The sequence below is a fragment of the Somniosus microcephalus genome, unplaced genomic scaffold (assembly GCF_052327205.1).
Source record: "Somniosus microcephalus isolate GS21.2 unplaced genomic scaffold, FLI_Smic_1.0 unresolved_chr9, whole genome shotgun sequence".
NCBI lineage: Eukaryota > Metazoa > Chordata > Chondrichthyes > Squaliformes > Somniosidae > Somniosus > Somniosus microcephalus.
In genome coordinates, this window is record NW_028225187.1 from 12,511,869 (window position 1) to 12,532,661 (window position 20,793).

The window sequence follows — 20,793 nt, forward strand, 5'->3', positions numbered from 1 at the left end:
TATTGCACTCCTACGGGCCATGTTTGCCAGGAATGGCTTGCCAGAACAGATTTGCTCCGACAATGGACCACAGTTTGTGTCCGAGGATTTCCGGAGGTTCTTAAGAAATAATGGGGTAAAGCATTACACATCCATCCCGTATCATCCAGCCACAAATGGATTGGTTGAGAGGTTCGTACAAACCTTTAAAAAAGCAATAAAGGCGATGTATAACGACAACATTCCACTGCAGCACAAGGTGGACAATTTCCTGTTTGCCTACAGGAATGCGACACATGCAGTCACCAACCAGGCCCCAGCCATGATGTTCTTTAACCGAAGGTTAAGATCTCGCCTGGATTTGCTCAGACCAAACATAAGACGAGATGTTGAGAATAAGCAATTCCAGCACATCAATGAGAAGCCAACAAGTAGCTTCAAGGTAGGGCAACCAGTCTTGGCCTGCGACTACCGAACAGAAAAATGGCAGCCAGGAACAATATGCACACGGCAGGGACCACTAATGTACACAGTGGACGTTGGAGAGAGCATCGTGAGATGCCATGCTGACCAGATTGTAGAGTCACAGGAACAAGTCAACCCCATGTCACGCCCATACGTACCTGGTGATGAACCCGAAGTGCAGGTTGCATCTACCTCAGAAACAGTAGCATCGGAAGCTGATGAACCAACCAATGATAAGGGTCCAGAATCGCCTCTGCCGCAAGAGCAAGACACTCGGGAAAGGCACTATCCAGAAAGGATCAGGAAGCCTCCCCAAAGACTGAATTTAAAAGAGATTATTTTCAGCGAATGTATATTGTACAAAATTGTAATTGTAATTAGTTATTATTTGATTGTTAAATAAATGTTATGGTACTGTTTATCTAAAAGGGGAGGAATTGTAATGTATGTACCTTTAAGGAAGAAACTATCTTTTACAGCCCCTGTATACTGCAGTACCAGCAGTGACCACACCTGCATATAACACTGAGTAGTAATCTGTACAGTTAGTTCCAGTATACCCTAAGTTCAGTAAACACCTGTTACACCATTCTCCTGCAGTCCGTGTCTTATTTATACACGGATATAACAACTGTCTGTCTTGACGTGAAGTGAAATGAAAAAAAGTGCAATAAAATGATACACAGCAGCATTACATGTGGACCAGGCCAGAATGAAATCAATAGGGTTTAATACAACAACAGCAGGTAATAAGGCAACAGACCACAACTCACACAAACACCAGCTTTTGCCCTCTCTCTCTCTCTCTCTCACACACACACTCACAGCCTGCAGAGGGATGACTGCCGTGTTGGAAGATTTAAACTAAAAAGACACTTTTCAGTATCTTATCTTTTCACTTTGTGGCCTACAGAAACAGGCTTTCTATTCTGCTACTTGACTTTTGATTTCATGTCTCTCTCGCTCTCAGTGACTGTCTGTCTGTCTCTCACTCACACAGTCTCCCTCCCACCCACAGTGAACTAAAATTTACAGTAACGTGACACACACACTCACACAGACTCTGCAATTTGCAGACACACAGACACCCACTCACATAGAGACACACTCACACAGACTCTGCAATTTGCAGAAACTCTCACATCCATTTTGAAAGGGGTGCAGCCTGGGAGCGGCTGAGTCTCATGACCCTGTGACTGGGCCTCTGACCTCACAATGCGAGATGACGCGATCAGCTCGAGCTGGAAACCCTTAAATTAAATTAAAATCAAATCAGCGGCCGGAAATGGTCACACAATGGGAGCAGTGACGTCATCACTTGGAATGTTCACACAATGGGAGCAGTGATGTCTTCACTTGGAATGTTCACACAATGGGAGCAGTGACATCACTTGTAATGTTCACACAATGGGAGCAGTGATGTCATCACTTGGAATGTTCACACAATGGGAGCAGTGATGTCATCACTTGGAATGTTCACACAAAGGGAGCAGTGACATCATCAATTGGAATGGTCACACAATGGGAGCAGTGACATCATCACTTGGAATGTTCACACAATGGGAGCAGTGATGTCATCACTTGGAATGGTCACACAATGGGAGCAGTGACATCATCACTTGGAATGTTCACAGCATCACACTCAGTCCGGATCTTGTTCCCTGCAGTAACTCCAGCTGTTTCTCTCCGGTTAAACTGAATTGATTCTCCGCCAGCCTGAAACAGATTAAAGATTAAACAGGAAATAAACAGATTGAACAACAGTGTAAATAACTGCGAGACTGGGGTTAATATTTCAATAATAATTACAGACAAATATTACCCAGAAAAGTGACTGAATCCCATTGATATTTTATTTATTACATTAAACATTAACACAAACACTCACCAGATCTGCTCCAGACTCCTGCAGGTCAGTATGAGACGGCGGAGAGTGGGGACAGATCGGTCTGTGAAGGAGTTTACTGACAGGTCCAGATCCGTCAGTGAGCGGCTTGTACTGAGAGTGGAGACGAGATCCTCGGCACAAGAATCTGTGAGACCGACACGACCCAGCCTGGGGATCAGAGAGAGAAATAACAGGAATCAGAGTCAATCCCCAGAGTTTATTAATAACACTATTACTGATACTAACAATAAAGTACAGTGTCAGACATCCAGTTATTATAAACACAATCTCGCACAGTCTAGTACTTACCACAGTTTCTGTATTTTACAGTCCGGGTTCCTCAGAGCCGCAGACACTAGTTTCACTCCTGAATCTCCCAGTTCATTGCAACACAGGTTCAGATCAGTCAGTGAGCGGTTTGTACTGAGAGCGGAGGCGAGATCCTCGGCACAAGAATCTGTGAGACCGTTAGCGAACAGCCTGGGGATCAGAGAGAGAAATAACAGGAATCAGAGTCAATCCCCAGAGTTTATTAATAACACTATTAATGAACTCATAATAATGTTCAGTGCCAGACATCCAGTTACTATAAACACAATCTCGCACAGTCTGGTACTTACCACAGTTTCTGTATTTTACAGTCCGGGTTCCTCAGAGCCACAGACAGTAGTTTCACTCCTGAATCTCCCAGTTTATTATCACTCAGGTCCAGATCCGTCAGTGAGCGGTTTGTACTGAGAGCGGAGGCGAGATCCTCGGCACAAGAATCTGTGAGTCCAACACCATCCAGCCTGGGGATCAGAGAGAGAAATAACAGGAATCAGAGTAAATCCCCAGAGTTTATTAATAACACTATTACTGATACTAATAATAATGTTCAGTGTCAGACAACCAGTTATTATAAACACAATCTCACACAGTCTGGTACTTACTTCAGTTTCTGTATTTTACACTCCGGGTTCGTCAGAGCCACAGACAGTAGTTTCACTCCTGAATCTCCCAGTTTAGTATAACTCAGGTCCAGATCCGTCAGTGAGCAGTTTGTACTGAGAGCGGAGGCGGAATCCTCGACACAAGAATCTGTGAGTCCGACACCATCCAGCCTGGGGATCAGAGAGAGAAATAACAGGAATCAGAGTAAATCCCCAGAGTTTATTAATAACACTATTACTGATACTAATAATAATGTTCAGTGTCAGACAACCAGTTATTATAAACACAATCTCACACAGTCTGGTACTTACTCCAGTCTCTGTATTTTACAGTCCGGGTTCCTCAGAGCCACAGACAGTAGTTTCACTCCTGAATCTCCCAGGTTATTATGGTCAACTTCACTGCTGCTCAGATCCAGATCCGTCAGTGTGCGGTTTGTACTGAGAGCGGAGGGGAGATGCTTGGTACAAGAATCTGTGAGACCGACACCGCACAGCCTGGGGATCAAAAGGAGAAATAACAGAAATCGGTGTAAATCCCCAGAGTTTATTAATAACACTATTACTGATAATAATAATGTTCAGTGTCAGACATCCAGTTATTATAAACACAGTCTCACACAGTCTGGTACTTACACCAGTCTTTGTATTTTACAGTCCGGGTTCCTCAGAGCCACAGACAGTAGTTTCACTCCCGAATCTCCCAGGTTATTATTGCTTAATTCACTGCTGCTCAGATCCAGATCCGTCAGTGAGCGGTTTGTACTGAGAGTGGAGACGAGATCCTCGACACAAGAATCTGTGAGACCGACACGACGCAGCCTGGGGATCAGAGAGAGAAATAACAGGAACCAGAGTAAATCCCCAGAGTTTATTAATAACACTATTACTGATACTAATAATAATGTTCAGTGTCAGACATCCAGTTATTATAAACACAATCTCACACAGTCTGGTACTTACCACAGTTTCTGTATTTTACAGTCCGGGTTCCTCAGAGCCACAGACAGTTGTTTCACTCCTGAATCTCCCAGTTTATTATAACCCAGGTTCAGATCCGTCAGTGAGCGGTTTGTACTGAGAGCGGAGGCGAGATCCTTGGCACAAGAATCTGTGAGACCGACACTACCCAGCCTGGGGATCAGAGAGAGAAATAACAGGAATCAGAGTAAATCCCCAGAGTTTATTAATAACACTATTACTGATACTAATAATAATGTTCAGTGTCAGACATCCAGTTATTATAAAAACAATCTCACACAGTCTGGTACTTACTCCAGTTTCTGTATTTTACAGTCCGGGTTCCTCAGAGCCGCAGACACTGGTTTCACTCCTGAATCTTCCAGTTCATTGCCACTCAGTCTAAACTCAAACAGAGAGAGAGAAACAAACTGAATCAAAGCCTGGATCTGATATATGTTTTTCTCTCTGGAATATTACAGCAATCACTGAAAGTACTTCAGGACATTAATTACCCGTTTCCCCCCCCCCCGCGATTTCCCACCTGGGCACATCGGTGGCAGCCTGGGTCGGGTGGGGCCGGGGTTGTTCGCGGTTCGGGTGGGCCAGGGTCGGTGGCGGGTCGAGTAGGGTTGGGTCAGGTGGGGCTGGGGTCCGTGGAGGGTCGGCTGGGGCCGGGAGTCGGGTCAGGTCAGGGTCGGGTGGGTCCGTGGTCTTTTCGGTGGAGGGTCGGGCGGGGTTCGGTTCAGGTCGGGGGACGGGGTCTCGCTCTGGGGAATTGCAGGAAGCGGGTTTGATGACCACATTGATGACACACACATTGACTTTGCCCATTGTGCTCTCAGTGTTCTACAGTATTGAGGTTCTACAAACACTGACAACAACAGCACAGAGGAGCTCGGCTGCACCCAGGCTCTCCCAGAACTCGCTCTAGATGATTATGGAGGGAGCCACAGCCCGCAGGGAGGGTCTCGTCACTTCCAAGGGGTGAAAGAGACCCACACAGCCTGGTTGCACATTGCACAGTGGGGCTCAAGCAGGGATGTCGTCGGGAGGACCAGCCTGCAGTGACACAAACCTTTCAATAGTTTGAGTAGATCACAAAACGTTACTGCAAAGCCACACTTAACCTCATCCGGCTGTGCCTCTCATCACATCCCCATCACTCTGCCTTCCCTACCCTACTCCTGAACATTCTTACTCACACCAACTTACCATGCACCGCCACCCATCTCTCTCTATATTATCAATTCCCCATCTCACTCGCCACCCCTCACACTCACCCTCATCCTAGTCCAATCATTCCAACTAACAACACACCTGGGTAGGCAATTGTGTGTTTTAGCCAATGTTCATGCGAAGTTTCTATTAATATGGTGTCCAGCATTGAAATCTTTATTTTCAACACTTTCCGTTCTTAGACATAATTGTGTGCACCTTTCAATGTGGCATAGTGAGTTGCAGTGCATGGTGAGACATAACAGAACTGCCCGCAATGCTGATGTGTGTGACAGGAATGGTTTGGGCATTGTAGGGATGCTGTGTGTTGTTGGTGTGGGCTGGTGTTAACCTGGCACATCATGTGTCATCCAGGGCATGCAGCGTCAAGTGAAGAAACTCTGGCCATGGTGAGGCCATCTCTGGTGACCCGGTCAGCAATGTGGCCGGGTGTTGATGCCCTCTGTGCTGTGCAGCATCAGGAGTTGTGGAGAAGGTTGGTGTTGTTGTTGGTGCTACTGGTGTGCCTGGTGCTGCGGGTGTTGGGGCTGATGGTGGTGAGACTCTGAGGCACAAGGTGAGACACTATAAACCATACCCATGCTGATGTAATAGAAGCAGGTGAACTTGAGATGTCAGAGGCAATCTGTCAATGGTGAGAGAGGTTGTTCCAATGAGGTGACACTGGATAGAGAGTTTGCTCGAAGCACATGCAACCTGCATAATGCTCAATCTGTCTTCCAAATGCAGTAAGCAACAGCTTCTGTGCTTGAAAAGTGAACAGCTGCGAGATGGGAGCTTTTATAGCACATTTCCAGCTGTCAAGTAATGAAATGATTCCATGGCCATTCAACTCCCGCCCTGCTTATCTGACGTGATCCCCGAGCAGCGTGGACCACGTGGGTGACCTGGAAAACTCTGAAGGTGAGCTGAAAATAGTTGTTAATCCTTTGTTTACAAGGTTATAATGACCTGAATTGCCTCCCCCACCACTACATGTTGGGTCTGCTTAGCGCTGACAGACCCAACATTTGGGAAAAGCGCGTGGCGGTGGGTTGACAGCTCGCCAACACTGGGAATTATCCTCACAGAATTACCCTCATGGAGCTCAGTGACTGGCCTCGTCATGTTGGGAGAAACTTGTCACATTTCTGCTGTAAAGTGCCTAATTGAAAGATGAGGTGCTGTTCCTCGATCTTATGTTGTACAGTGTTGGAAGACTGTAAGAGGCTGAGAATGGAGAGATCAGAGTGGGAGTGGAGCAGAGAATTTTAGTTGTAGTGTATGTACCTTTAAGAGGAACTAGGTTTTTGAAGCCCCTGTATACTGTAGTACCAGTAGTGACCACTCGGGTATATAAGCCTGTGTGGCGTCTTGTGTTGTTAGTTCACCTCCAGACTTTGTTCAGTAAACACTTGTTAAATCAACTCCTGCATTCCGTGTCTCCATTAACACACGGATCTAACAGTGGCGACGAGTTAGAAATGAACTTACCTGCAATTCGGCAGCACCTCAAGGGGATTGATTCCTCAGACGAAGGTCGAAGCCAGAAGCAAGAAAAAAAAATAACTCGAAGATACTCGAAAACGAGGGCCAGGCTTGGTCACCAGTCTGTGGCTTCCCCAGCTAAATGGGCTGGTGGCAGGTAGTGCACTGATCCTTCCTGGGCTGCGGCGGGCTAGAGCTCGATCAGGTGGCTCTGCAACGGGGCCGGGCAGCGAGTCAGGAAGCAGCAGCAAAGAGAGAGAGAGGGTGGAGCACTCAGGGCGCGGCCAGTGCTGCAAAGCAGGTCGGTGTTCGGACTGAGCAGAGGGAGGGGAAAGTCCCAGAGGGTCCGCTCCACGACAGGAACGGTTCTCCAAGTAACGGAGAAACTATTGAAGTGATATATAAAAAAAAAATAGAAATACCGCAAAAAGCTGCAGGTCGCAACGGGAACCGCAGAGAACAGCGTTGGCAGCAGCGGCAGCGGTGGGAAAGCACAGGAGGCGCCATCTTAACTCGGCGGGGAAGAAAGAAAAGCGCGGGAAGCGCCATTTTAGATTTTCAAGATGCCGAAGACTGGCAATATTACTGCTTTCGATAGTGATATAGAAGATTGGACCACATATGTGGAAAGAGTGGAGGTATATTGCAAGGCAAATGAAGTAGCGGATGATAAAAAGGCATCGGTACTTCTAAATCTGATGGGCGCAAGGACATACGGGCTGTTACGAAACTTGATCACTCCAGCCAAACCGATGGACAAGAATTTTAATGAGATTGTTGATACCTTACAGGAGCACTTAAACCCAACACCGCTGCTGATAGCGGAACGATTCAAATTCTTCTGGAGGAATCAGCACAAGAATGAAAGTAACGCTGATTACCTCACCGAATTATGAAAGCTGTCAAAGCACTGCCAATTCGGGGAAGGACTGGCAGATTCTCTACGAGACAAATTCGTCTGCGGTCTCCTAAGCGAAGGAACATAGAAAAGATTACTTTCTGAGAAAGATTTAACACTGGAAAAGGCTTTCAGTGTGGCTGTATCATACGAAGCAGCAGCAAGAGGAGCTGCAGAGATACAGCAAAAGCCACAGGACTTCGGCATCCATGAAATTACATGGGGTTTCGAGAGATGTTATCGCTGCGGCAGATCCACCAATGACCAGAAGGACTGCTGGTTCCAGGGCAAAGCATGCAGGCAATGCGGAAAGATGGGACACATTGCACGTGTATGCAGATCTGGAAAGAAATCCACTGACAGTAAAAAGGTCAATAAGGAAAAGTATAGAAAGGTACAAATGATGACAGACAGTAGCTCTGAAGACCAGAAGAGCGATAGCGACTCCGGAAACAAGAGACTAAGCTGTCTCAAATTACAAAATGTAATTGCCAAAGAAGATTACCAGACCATTTGGGTTACCCTCACGATAGCGGGGTCCCCAGTCAAAATGGAGCTAGATACAGGATCAGCTCTGACCGTCATGAGTCGACGGGATTACGAGCGGCTATTTCCGCATATACCTTTGAAAGACACATCCATTGTCTTGAAGACATATACGGGGCAGAAAGTATACCCCAGAGGGAAAATAAGGGTGCCTGTTGTATACAACGGCAAGGAAATACAGAAATTGTATTTATACGTTCTGCAAGATGGTGGTCCACCGTTGTTGGGACGTGAATGGATCAGAAAGATACGTTTAGACTGGCATTCCATTCAGGCACTGACGGTGACCAGTAAGAAAAAAAACGATGATGACGTCATACCTGGACGATTAAAAGAAATCTTGACTAACGCCAAAGAAGTGTTTCAACAGGAACTAGGAACCCTGAAAGGCGCCACCGCCTCAATAAAAGTGGAAGATGCGGCAATTCCCAAGTTTTTTACGGCAAGGCCGGTGCCATACGCAATTCGTCCAGCCATCGAGGCAGAGCTGGAGAATTTGGAAAGGACAGGCGTGTTATCCAAGATAGATTGGAGCGAGTGGGCAACACCCATCGTCCCGGTCATGAAGAAAATGTTGAATAATGATAAATCTGAAGAACAGAGTACAATTCGCATCTGTAGGGACTTCAAGGTGACTGTAAACCCGTTCTTCACACGGTACAGTATCCTCTTCCGAGGATAGAAGATATTTTCGCCTCACTATCCGGAGGGAAACATTTCACCAAAATTGACTTAGCACAGGCATATCTACAGATGGAGGTTGAGGAGGCCTCTAAAAAGTATCTCACGATAAACACACACAAAGGCCTGTGCCAGTACAATCGACTGGTTTTCGGAGTGGCATCAGCTCCGGCTATCTGGCAAAGAGCTATGGAGCAAGACCTGCAAGGGATTCCGGGGACACAATGCTACCTAGACGACATCCTTCTAACAGGAGAAAACGACAACGAGCACCTTGCCAACTTTGGAGCAGGTGCTCACGAGGCTGAGAGAACGGGGCCGATGAGCAAATCGCCCCAAGTGCGAATTTTTCCAGAAACAAATATCATATTGTGGCCATGTCATTAACGAAGAAGGGTTGCATAAGTCACCTGAAAAAATTGAAGCGGTCGTAAAGGCCCCAGCGCCTGAAAATGTCTCACAATTAAGGTCGTTCCTGGGATTAATAAATTACTATCATAAATTTTTACCAAACTTGTCGACGGTTCTGCACCCGCTTAACACACTGCTACAAATGGGAGTAGTTTGGAAATGGAGCGAAGACAGTAAACGTGCCTTCCATAAATGCAAAGGCTTGATCATGTCCAGGGAAGTGTTGGCTCATTACAACCCATCACTGCCAATCAGACTGGCGTGCGATGCATCCCCTTACGGCGTGGGAGCGGTATTATCGCATTGATTCCCTGATGGCTCGGAGCTGCCGATAGCTTTTGCGTCACGCTCATTGAACTCAGCTGAGCATAACTATGCCCAGATCGACAGGGAGGCACTCAGCCTGGTGTGGTGGGTGAAGAAATTCAACCATTACCTACACGGTCAAAAATTTACCTTGTTGACTGACCATCAACCCCTCATCTCCATATTCAACCCTAAAAAGGGCGTTCCCATTATGACAGCGCAAAGGCTACAGAGGTGGTCCCTTTTCCTAAGAGCACACCAATATGACATAGAGTACAAAGGAACAAAACAGCATGGGAATGCTGATGGGTTATCGCGTCTACCGTTGCCAACTGCGGAAGAGGCGCCTACAGTGGACCCATTGGAGATATTCCACTCGACCATAGTGGAATGTCTACCGGTGACAAATTCTACCATTGAAAAGGAAACGCAAAATGACCCGACTCTCTCACGAGTCTACGATTTAATCGTGAAGGGATGGCCAGCACATGGCAAACCACTGTTGCCAGCATTCTCGCAAAGAAGAGAACAGCTTGTCAGTGTGCCGAGGAACCTTGATGTGTGGATCCAGAGTGGTGATTCCACCCAAACTCAAGGATAGAGTGCTAAAGGAGCTTCACGAGGGACATCTGGGTGGAGTGAAAATGAAGAACTTAGCCAGAGCGTTTGTGTGATGGCCAGGTATCGATGGAGACATCGAAGAAATGACCAAGAGCTGTCTAGGATGCCAGAAGATCCAAAACGCCCCACCACAAGCCCCTCTACATCCTCATCTCCATGGCAAAGGGTACATATCGACTTTGCTGGTCCATTTATGGACTCAATGTTCTTAATCGCGGTGGATGCACACTCCAAGTGGCTGGAGGTAATAAAGATGTCCTCCACCACCACGGAAAAAACCATCACAGTATTAAGGACCATATTCGCCAGGAATGGGCTGCCTGAACAGATCTGTTCTGATAATGGACCGCAATTTGTATCCGAAGTATTCAGGAAGTTCTTAAAAAACAATGGGGTTAAACACTACATGTCCGCCCCATACCATCCCGCCACCAATGGATTGGCTGAAAGGTTTCTCCAGACCTTCAAGAAGGCCATAAAGGCCATGGGTAATGAAGACATAAATCTACAACTTGTTTGCGTACAGGAATGCAACACATGTGGTTACAAACCAAACCCCCGCCATGATGTTTTTCAATAGAAGACTAAGATGCCGGCTGGATTTGGTCAAGCCAAATGTCAGAAGGGACGTAGAGAACCAGCAATTTCAAAGCATGAATGAAAGGCCAACTAGAACCTTCCAGATAGGTCAACCAGTTTTGGCCCGGGACTACCGTACCGAGAAATGGCAGCCTGGAACTATTTGCACACGACTAGGACCGCTGATGTATACCGTGGACATTGGAAAAAGCATAATAAGGTGCCATGCTGACCAGATCATAGAGTCATCCAAAAAAGGACAACCTACACCACAACTCTATACGCCTAGTGATGAAGCAGAGATACCCATAGTATCTACCTCCGATCCGGTGATACTAGAACCAGATGAACCTGACACTGGCATTGAAGCCGAATCGACCTTGCCAAAAGAACCTACTACACCACAGAGGCTTTCTCTGGACCGAGTCAGGAAGCCTCCAGAGAGACTGAATTTGTAATTGATTAACTTCAGCAAATGTGTATATTATTGTTCTTGTAAAAATGTTATTTAATGATTACTTAAAATGTTATGTACTATTTATCTAAAAGGGGAGGAATTGTAGTGTATGTACCTTTAAGAGGAACTATGTTTTTGAAGCCCCTGTATACCGTAGTACCAGTAGTGACCACTCGGGTATATAAGCCTGTGTAGCGTCTTGTGTTGTTAGTTCACCTCCAGACTTTGTTCAGTAAACACTTGTTAAATCAACTCCTGCACTCCGTGTCTCCATTAACACATGGATCTAACAATAGTGACAGGCGACCAGAAGCTCGGGGCCTCCCTTACGGTCTGAGCAGAGGTGGTCTGCCAAGTGGTCACCCAATCTGCATTTGGTCTCCCCAATATAGAGGAGACCACATCGTGAGCAGCGAATACAGTATACTAAATTGCAAGTACAACAAATAATTCGCTGTTTCTCCTGGAAGGGGTGTTTGGGGTCCTGGACAATGGGAAGCGAAGAGGTATGAGGGGCAGGTGTTGCATTTCCTGCACTTGCACAGGAAGGTGCCGGGCAAAGGGGAAGGGTTGTTGGGGGTGATTGAGGAGTGGTCCAGTGTGCTGCGCAGGGAGCGGTCCCTTTGGAATGCTGAAAGGGGAGGTGAGGGGAAGATGTGTTTGGTGGTGGGATCACACTGGACGTGGCGGATATGGCGGAGGATGATCCATTGAATGCGGAGGCTGGTGGGGTGAAAGGTGAAGACAAGGGGAACCCTATCGTGGTTCCGGGTAGGATGGGAAGGGGTGAGGCCGGAAGTGCGTGAAATAGAATGGACACGGTCAAGAGCCGTGTCAGCCACGGTAGAGGGGAATCCTCGGTTGAGGACCAAGGATGACACGTCAGATGCAATAGTATGGAACATGGCATCGTCAGAAAAACTGGGAGAATGGACCAGTGTCCTTACAGGAAGCGAGGTGGGAGGAAGCGTATTCCAGGTAGCTGTGGGAGTCAGTGGGCTTATACTGAATGTTTGTCAATAGCAGCAACAGAGTTTATTCTGTCCTGTTACAAGTTTTAAATGTCCCTGTACTCCAAGTTGATAGGGGAGGGGAGTCATAGAAACATGGCAGATAGGAGCAGGATTAGGCCATTCAGCCCCTCGAGCCTGCTCCAACATTCAATGAGATCATGGCTCATCATCCAAACTCAGTACCCTGTCCCTGCCTTCTCCCCAATCCCTTGATCCCTTTAGCCTTAAGAAATATATCTAACTCCTTCTTGAATATATTTAATGGATTGGCCTCAACTGCCTTCTGCGGTAGAGAATTCCACAGGTTCACCATTCTCTGGGTGAAGAACTTCCTCCCCATCTCTGTCCTAAATGGCTTACCCCTTATCCTTAGACTGTGACCCCTGGTTCTGGACTCCCCGACCATCGGGAACATCCTTCCTGCATCTAGCCTGTCTAGTCCTGTTAGAATTTTATAAGTTTCAATGAGATCCCCTCTCATTCTTCTAAACTCTAGCGAATACAAGCCCAATCGACCCAATCTCTCTTCATACATCATTCCTGCCATCCCAGGTATCAGTCTGGTGAATCTTCGCTGCACTCCTTCCATGGCAAGTACATCCTTCCTCAGATAAGGCGACCAAAACTGCACACAATACTCAAGATGTGGTCTCACCAAGGCTCTGTACAACTGCAGCAAGACATCCTTGTTCCTATACTCGAACCCTCTTGCTACGAAGGCCAACATACCATTTGCCTTCTTAACTGCCTGCTGCACCTGCATGCTTACCTTCAGCGACTGGTGCACAAGGACAACCAGGTCTTGTTGCACTTCCCCTTCTCCCAATCTATTGCCGTTCAGATAATAACCTGCCTTCCTGTTGTTGCCACCAAAGTGGATAACCACACATTTATCCACGTTATATTGCATCTGCCATGTTTCTGCCCAATCACCCAACATGTCCAAATCATCCTGGAGTTTCTCGACATCCTCCTTACAGCACACACGCCCACTCAGCTTTGTGTCATCTGCAAATTTGGAGATATTACATCTAGTTCCATTGTCCAGATCATTAATATATATTGTGAATAGCTGGGGTCCAAGGACCAATCCCTGCAGTACCCCACTAGTCACTGCCTGCCATTCGCAAAAAGACCCATTTATTCCAACACTTTGCTTTCTGTCTGCCAACCAGTTCTGTATCCAAGTCAATACCTTACCCCCAATCCCATGTGCCTTAACTTTACATGCTAATCTCTTACGCGGGACCTTATCGAAGGCCTTCTGAAAGTCCAGATACACCACATCCACTGGTTCTCCTGTATCTATTTTACCAGTTGCATTTTCAAAAATTCCAATAGATTAGTCAAGCATGATTTACCTTTTGTAAATCCATGTTGACTTTGTCTGATCCTGTCACTGTTTTCCAAGTGCTCTGCTATTACATCTTTTATAATGGACTCGAGCATTTTCTGCACTATCGATGTCAGGCTTACCGGTCTATAATTCCTTGTTTTCTCTCTACCACCTTCTTGGAATAGTGGGGTAACAATAGCTACCCTGCAATCCATGGGTACTGTTCCAGATTCCATCGAATGTTGGAAGATGATCAGCAATGCATCTACTATTTCTAGGGCCACTTCCTTAAGTACCCTAGGATGTAGATTATCAGGCCCTGGGAATTTATCGGCATTCAGTCACATCAATTTCCCTAACACCATTTCCCTACAAATACTGATTTCTTTCAGTTCCACCCTTTCATCAGACCCTATGTTCCCTGACATCTCTGGGAGGTTATCTGTGTCCTCCTTTGTGAAGACAGAAGCAAAGTATGTATTTAATTGGTCAACCATTTTTTGTTCCCCAATATAAATTCCCCTGATTCTGACTGCAAGGGACCTACGCTTGACTTCAATAATCTTTTTTCTCTTCACATATCTATAGAAGCTTTTACAGTCAATTTTTATATTCCTCGCAAGCTTACTCTCATACTCTATTTTCCCCCTCTTAATTAATCCCTTTGTCCTCCTTTGCTGAATCCTAAACTGCTCCCAATCCTCAGGTTGCTGATTTTTCTGGCCAATTTATATGTCCTCCCCTTGGATCTTATGCTATCCCTAATTTCCCTGGTTAACCACGGTTGTGCCACCTTCTTTGTTTTATTTTTATGCCAGACAGGGATGAACAAATTCTGTAGTTCCTCCATGCGATCTTTAAATGTTTGCCATTGCCTATCCAACATCCACCCTTTAAGTAACGTTCCCCAATCCATCCTAGCCAACTCGTGCCTCATACCATCGTAGTTTCCTTTATCGTAGGGCCCTAGTCTCTGAGTCAACTACTTCACTCTCCATCTAAATGAAGAATTCTATCATAAAATGATCGCTCCGACCCAAGGGGCCTCGCACAACAAGATTGCTAATTAATCCTTTCTCATTACTTAATACCCAGTCTAAAATGGCCTGATCTCTGGTTGGTTCCTCAACATATTGGTCGAGGAAACCACCCCATATACACTCTAGGAATTCCTCCTCCACAGTATTGTTACTAATTTGGTTAGCCCAATCTATAAGTAGATCAAAGTCACCCATGATAACTGTTGTGCCCATATTGCACATGTCTCTGATTTCCCGTTTAATGCCATCCCCAACCTCAGCATTACCGTTTGGGGGTCTGTATACAAATCCCACTAACGTTTTCTGCCCCTTGGTATTTCTCAGCTCTACCCATACAGATTCCACATCATCAGAGCTGATATCCTTCCTCATTATTGTGTTAATCTCCTCTTTAACCAGCAATGCTACCCCACCTCCTTTGCTTTTTGCCTGTCCTTCCTGAATATTGAATGAGGGGCATAGATAAGGTTGCTAGAAAGGAACTTTCTCCCTTAGTAGAGGGGTCAATAACAGGGGGGCATAGATTCAAGGTAAGGGGCAGGAGGTTTAGAGGGGATTTGAGGAAGAGCTTTTTCACCCAGAGGGTGGTTGGAATCTAGAACTCACTGCCTGAAAGGGTGGTAGAGGCAGGAACCCTCAGAACATTCAAGAAGCATTTGGATGAGCACTTGAAATGCCATAGCATACAAGGCTACGGACCAAATGCTGGAAAGTGGGATTAGATTAGACAGGGCTTGATGGCCGGCACAGACGCGATGGGCCGAAGGGCATCTTTCTGTGCTGTATGAATCTATCTATGACCCCTGGATGTTGAACTCCCAGCATTGGTCACCCTGCAGCCAAGTCTCCGTAATCCCAATTATATCATATCCGTTTACATCTATTTGTGCAGCAAATTCATCCACCTTATTACAAATGCTCCTCGCATTAAGACACAAAGCCTTAAGGCTTGTTTTTTTAAACCTCTTAGCCCTTTTAGAATTATTATTTACTGTGGCCCTGTTTGATTTACACTCTTGATTTCGCTGCCTTCCATATTTGCTTTTCTCCTTCCTGTCTTTTGATTCTATGCTTGCTTCCCTTTCATCTGTCTCCCTGCACAGGTTCCCAGCCCCCTGCCATTTTAGTTTAAACCCTCCCCAACAGCAATAGCAAACACTCCCCCTAAAACATTGGTCCCAGTCCTGCCCAGGTGCAAACCATCCAGTTTGTACTGGTCCCACCTCCACCAGAACTCGTTCCAATGTCCCAGGAATTAGAATCCCTCCCCGTTGCATATTCCTCTAGCCACGTATTCATTTGCAATATCCTTCTATTTCTACTCTGACTAGCACGTGGCACTGGTAGCAATCCTGAGATTATTACTTTTGAAGTTCTATTTTTTAATTTACCTCCTAACTCCCTATATTCAGCTTTTAGGACCTCATCCCATTTTTATACCTATATCGTTGGTCCCTATATTCACCATGACAATTGGCTGTTCACCCTCCCCATCCAGAATGCCCTGCAGCCGCTCGGAGACATCCTTGACCCTTGCAGCAGGGGAGCAACATACCATCCTGGAGTCTTGTTTGCGGCCGCAGAAACGCCTATCTGTTCCCCTTACAATAGAATCCCCTATCACTATAGCTCTCCCATTCTTTTTCCTCCCGTCCTGTGCAGCAGAACCCCACCCATGGTGCCAGGAAGTTGGCTACTGCTGCTCACTTTATTCCCATTAAACTGGCTCTACATTTATTTCAGGGTAACTGGCCCGACAGTTTTTGGGGAATTTTCGGAAGTTCCCTCCCCAAGCGGGGCCTCACACACATGGGGCGGTTTATGGAGAATTCCCGGGTTCACTGCCCCCGGTTTACCCAGGAGCCACCCGCTGTGTGCGAGGCCCCACTGCTGGCCGGTGTGTGTCTGTGCTCCGGTTAGATTGGAACCTTTCACCGGCAGGTTTAAGATCCTGAATATCAATCTTTACTTAATGTTCAGGACTGTGAATAATTGTAAACATTTACAGCTGAAAGTATTCCCAATTCGCCAATATTCCCAATCCAGGAAACTACCCCCTCGACAGGACACACCCTGCACGGTATTGGAGTAAATATCGAACTGTTAGTGATTTAAACTCGGGTTTCTTTCCTGTTTCTAGTTGAAATGGTGGATGTGGAAAACATTTTAAATTAATATTATCTTTACTGCCGGATTATTTTTTATGTTTACATTCCACTGTCCAGCCTCATTAAATATGATTTATTGTAATTAAATTATCAGGCTCTCAGTGACCTGCATCTGCTGATACGATAAAGACTGTAAAATCCCTACTTGTGCACAAGGATCCAATTTAGATTCTCCAGTCCTTGGGGAATTACTGACCGATCCTCTTATTATTGGTCATATTTGTGTTGAATCTGCTTCTCTCTGGTTTAACTGAATTGTTTGTTTCCCTACATTACGGAGCAACAACACAATCCGTGACTGTTCTACAATTCACCCAACAGTTAGAGACAAATAAACAGTTACCTCAACACCCGGCATTTGTGCAGTACGGGTCCCAGCCGCTGGAGTCCTTCACACTGAATGGAGCAGTTCTGTAGATCGAGGTCTTTTATTGTATCACAGAGTCCAATGGTGTGAGACAGGACCGCACAGTCAATCGGGGTCAATGTCAATCCACTAAATGTAAGTGTTTCCACAGATCCCACTGTGGTCCGAGCCAGTGCTTTATTCTGAGACTCAAACAGGTAGTGGAATGTGTTCAGGAGGTTCCTTTTACCAGATTCACTCCATGTGTTTCCAATCTGTCCTTCAATCTTCTCCTTCACCCAGTCAATCACTTGGCAGGTTGTTTGATGAAGAAATCGACCCAGAAACAACTCCAGGGGCCGAGCTGCCTGTGGGGAGGAGAGACCAGCAGCAAAACGGAGAAATATCTCAAATCGCCCATCTTCCTTGCTGTGGGCTTTTCTGAGGAGTTTCAGGATGTCCCCGGGATCTGGAGTCAGGAATTGTGAGAGTGCGGCTACAAACTCTTGGATGGTGAGGTGCGGGAATGTGTACACCACGCTCTGGACAGAATCATCTCTCTCCAGAAGTTCCATCATGAACCCAGACAGGAACTGGGAAGGTTGCAGATTGTACTTGATCAAATCTCCATTTTTAAACACAATCTTCTTCTCGGAGACTCCTGTGAAGGCCATCTCACCAAGCTTCAGTAACACATCACGAGGGCTTTCAACCTCTCGGCCATGGTTTTTCAGAATGTTGTAAATATAGTAGGAATATAGTTGGGTGATGGTCTTGGGAACTCGCTGCTGATTCCTGTCTCTTTGTGTAAAGAAGGGGCCCAGTGACAGACCGAGGATCAAGCAGTAGGAAGGGTTGTAGCACATTGTGTACAGGATGTCGTTCTCCTCCACGTGTTTGAAAACAGCTGCTGCCACCGTCTGATCTTCAAAAAACTTGTTGAAATATTCCTTCCGTTCTTCACCAACAAATCCCAGGATTTCAGCCCAGACACTGATCTCAGCCTTTTCCAATAAATGTAATGCAGTGGGGCGGCTGGTCACTAGCACTGAACATCCTGGGAGCAGCTTGTGCTGTATTAAACTGTACACAATGTCAGACACTTCACACCAGTCTTCAGGATCTGTGCACCTGTGCTGAGGTTCAGTATTTCTCCGATGGTCAGCAAAATCGATGCTGTCTTTGAATTCATCCAAACCATCGAATATAAACAGCAATCCCTCTGGGTTCTTCCAGAGCTCTCCCAGAATATTCCCAAAGTAAGGATACAGATCCAGTATCAGATTCCTCAGGTTTATTCTACAGTTAATAGCGTTCAAATCCCGGAATTTAAAACTGAAAACAAATTGAAAGTGTGGGTATATTTTCCCAGTGGCCCAGTCATGAACAATCTTTTGTACCATTGTTGTTTTTCCAATCCCCGGGACGCCGCTCACTGCTCCTGAACTCCCAGATTTGGATTTTCTCTGGGAAAAACAGCCCTGGAACAATTGATCAGTTCGGATTTTTTCCAGCTCTCCCCGGAGATGTTGCTCTCTCCACTCTTCATGGTCTCGGCCTCGTGCCAGCAGTTCATGTTCTACAAGTGTCCGATCTCGAACAGTAGAAATGATCGTTAGTTCAGCGTATCGATCAACCAGCTGGAAAATCTTAACCTTCTCCTTTATTAGGATCGTGTTCACTCTCAGTGTTTCAGTTTGTACCCGGAGTGTTTCCTTGTGTTTCTGTTGTACAACTTCAATTAGAACAGACAGAAAGTGGTTCACAATGTTAGTTCTATTGACAAAAAACAATTTCTCAATACTATTTAATGTTCAGTAAAATATTGCAAGGTTTAATTCACAGCTTCAACAGAGGTGCGCATACAAATTAAATCTCAGTTAATGGAAACCTCATTTGAAAGTGAACAATGGCCGAGAAAAGGTTCAAATCCTCACTTGATTGTAATATTCACTGAACATGGAGATTTCTATGAAGGTGATATTTTCCCTCTGATGGTTAATATTATCCGGCGTGCCCTGTGCTTTAGAAATCACATTACAAATCCACACATGATCCTGTTTCTACGACAGTAGAAGTTCTCTGAAACCGTCAGTGTTGCTTCCCTTCTGCAGCAATGGAAAACGGGATTGATCGCTCACCGAGAGGGACAATGTGCAGAAGATCCGCCGTTACTGTATCAGACCGTGGGCAGGTTATCTGGGTTAGTGTGTACACTGGGAGAGGGACAGACTGTGAATGGACAGAACTTGCACTGTTACTGTATCAGACCGTGGGCAGGTTATCTGTGTTAGTGTGTACACTGGGAGAGGGACAGACTGTGAATGGACAGAACTTGCACTGTTACTGTATCAGACCGTGAGCAGGTTATCTGGGTTAGTGTGTACACTGGGAGAGGGACAGACTGTGAATGGAGAGAACTTGCACTGTTACTGTATCAGACCGTGGGCAGGTTATCTGGGTTAGTGTGTACACTGGGAGAGGGACAGACTGTGAATGGACAGTACTTGCACTGTTAATGTATCAGACCTTGGGCAGGTTATCTGGGTTAGTGTGTACACTGGGAGAGGGACAGACTGTGAATGGACAGAACTTGCACTGTTACTGTATCAGACCGTGGGCAGGTTATCTGGGTTAGTGTGTACACTGGGAGAGGGACAGACTGTGAATGGACAGAACTTGCACTGTTTCTGTATCAGACCGTGGGCAGGTTATCTGGGTTAGTGTGTACACTGGGAGAGGGACAGACTGTGAATGGACAGAACATGCACTGTTACTGTATCAGACCGTGGGCAGGTTATCTGGGTTAGTGTGTACACTGGGAGAGGGACAGACTGTGAATGGACAGAACTTGCACTGTTACTGTATCAGACCGTGGGCAGGTTATCTGGGGTAGTGTGTACACTGGGAGAGGGACAGACTGTGAATGGACAGAACTTGCTCTGTTACTGTATCAGACCATGGGCAGATTATCTGGGTTAGTGTGTACACTGGGAGAGGGACAGACTGTGAATGGACAGAACTTGCACTGTTACTGTATCAGACCGTGGGCAGGTTATCTGGGTTAGTGTGTACACTGGGAGAGGGACAGACTGCGAATGGACAGAACTTGCACTGTTACTGTATCAGACCGTGGGCAGGTTATCTGTGTAAGTGTGTACCCTGGGAGAGGGACAGACTGTGAATGGACAGAACGAGCACTGTTACTGTATCAGACCGTGGGCAGGTTATCTGGGTTAGTGTGTACACTGGGAGCGGGGCAGACTGTGAATGGACAGAACTTGCACTTTTACTGTATCAGAGTGTCGGCAGGTTACCTGGGTTAGTGTGTACACTGGGAGAGGGACAGACTGTGAATGGACAGAACTTGCACTGTTTCTGTATCAGACCGTGGGCAGGTTATCTGGGTTAGTGTGTACACTGGGAGAGGGACAGACTGTGAATGGACAGAACATGCACTG

The 20,793-nt window shown here is 46.2% G+C and overlaps 1 protein-coding gene across 1 annotated transcript in view; it reads right to left on the bottom strand.

The window, feature by feature from the left end:
* Positions 1 to 1,144: 1,144 nt before the first annotated feature.
* Positions 1,145 to 20,793, bottom strand: part of LOC147084784 (NACHT, LRR and PYD domains-containing protein 12-like) — a 49,052-nt gene continuing 29,403 nt past the window's right edge. The window contains exons 5-14 of the mRNA XM_085979497.1: positions 17,330 to 19,067; positions 4,540 to 4,626; positions 4,228 to 4,398; positions 3,901 to 4,086; positions 3,577 to 3,762; positions 3,265 to 3,435; positions 2,953 to 3,123; positions 2,642 to 2,812; positions 2,333 to 2,500; positions 1,145 to 2,160 (exon numbers count right to left, since the gene is read on the bottom strand). Coding sequence (XP_085835623.1) covers positions 2,073 to 2,160; positions 2,333 to 2,500; positions 2,642 to 2,812; positions 2,953 to 3,123; positions 3,265 to 3,435; positions 3,577 to 3,762; positions 3,901 to 4,086; positions 4,228 to 4,398; positions 4,540 to 4,626; positions 17,330 to 19,067 — 3,137 coding nt within the window. The 3' untranslated portion in view covers positions 1,145 to 2,072. The remainder of the gene's footprint in view (positions 2,161 to 2,332; positions 2,501 to 2,641; positions 2,813 to 2,952; positions 3,124 to 3,264; positions 3,436 to 3,576; positions 3,763 to 3,900; positions 4,087 to 4,227; positions 4,399 to 4,539; positions 4,627 to 17,329; positions 19,068 to 20,793) is intronic.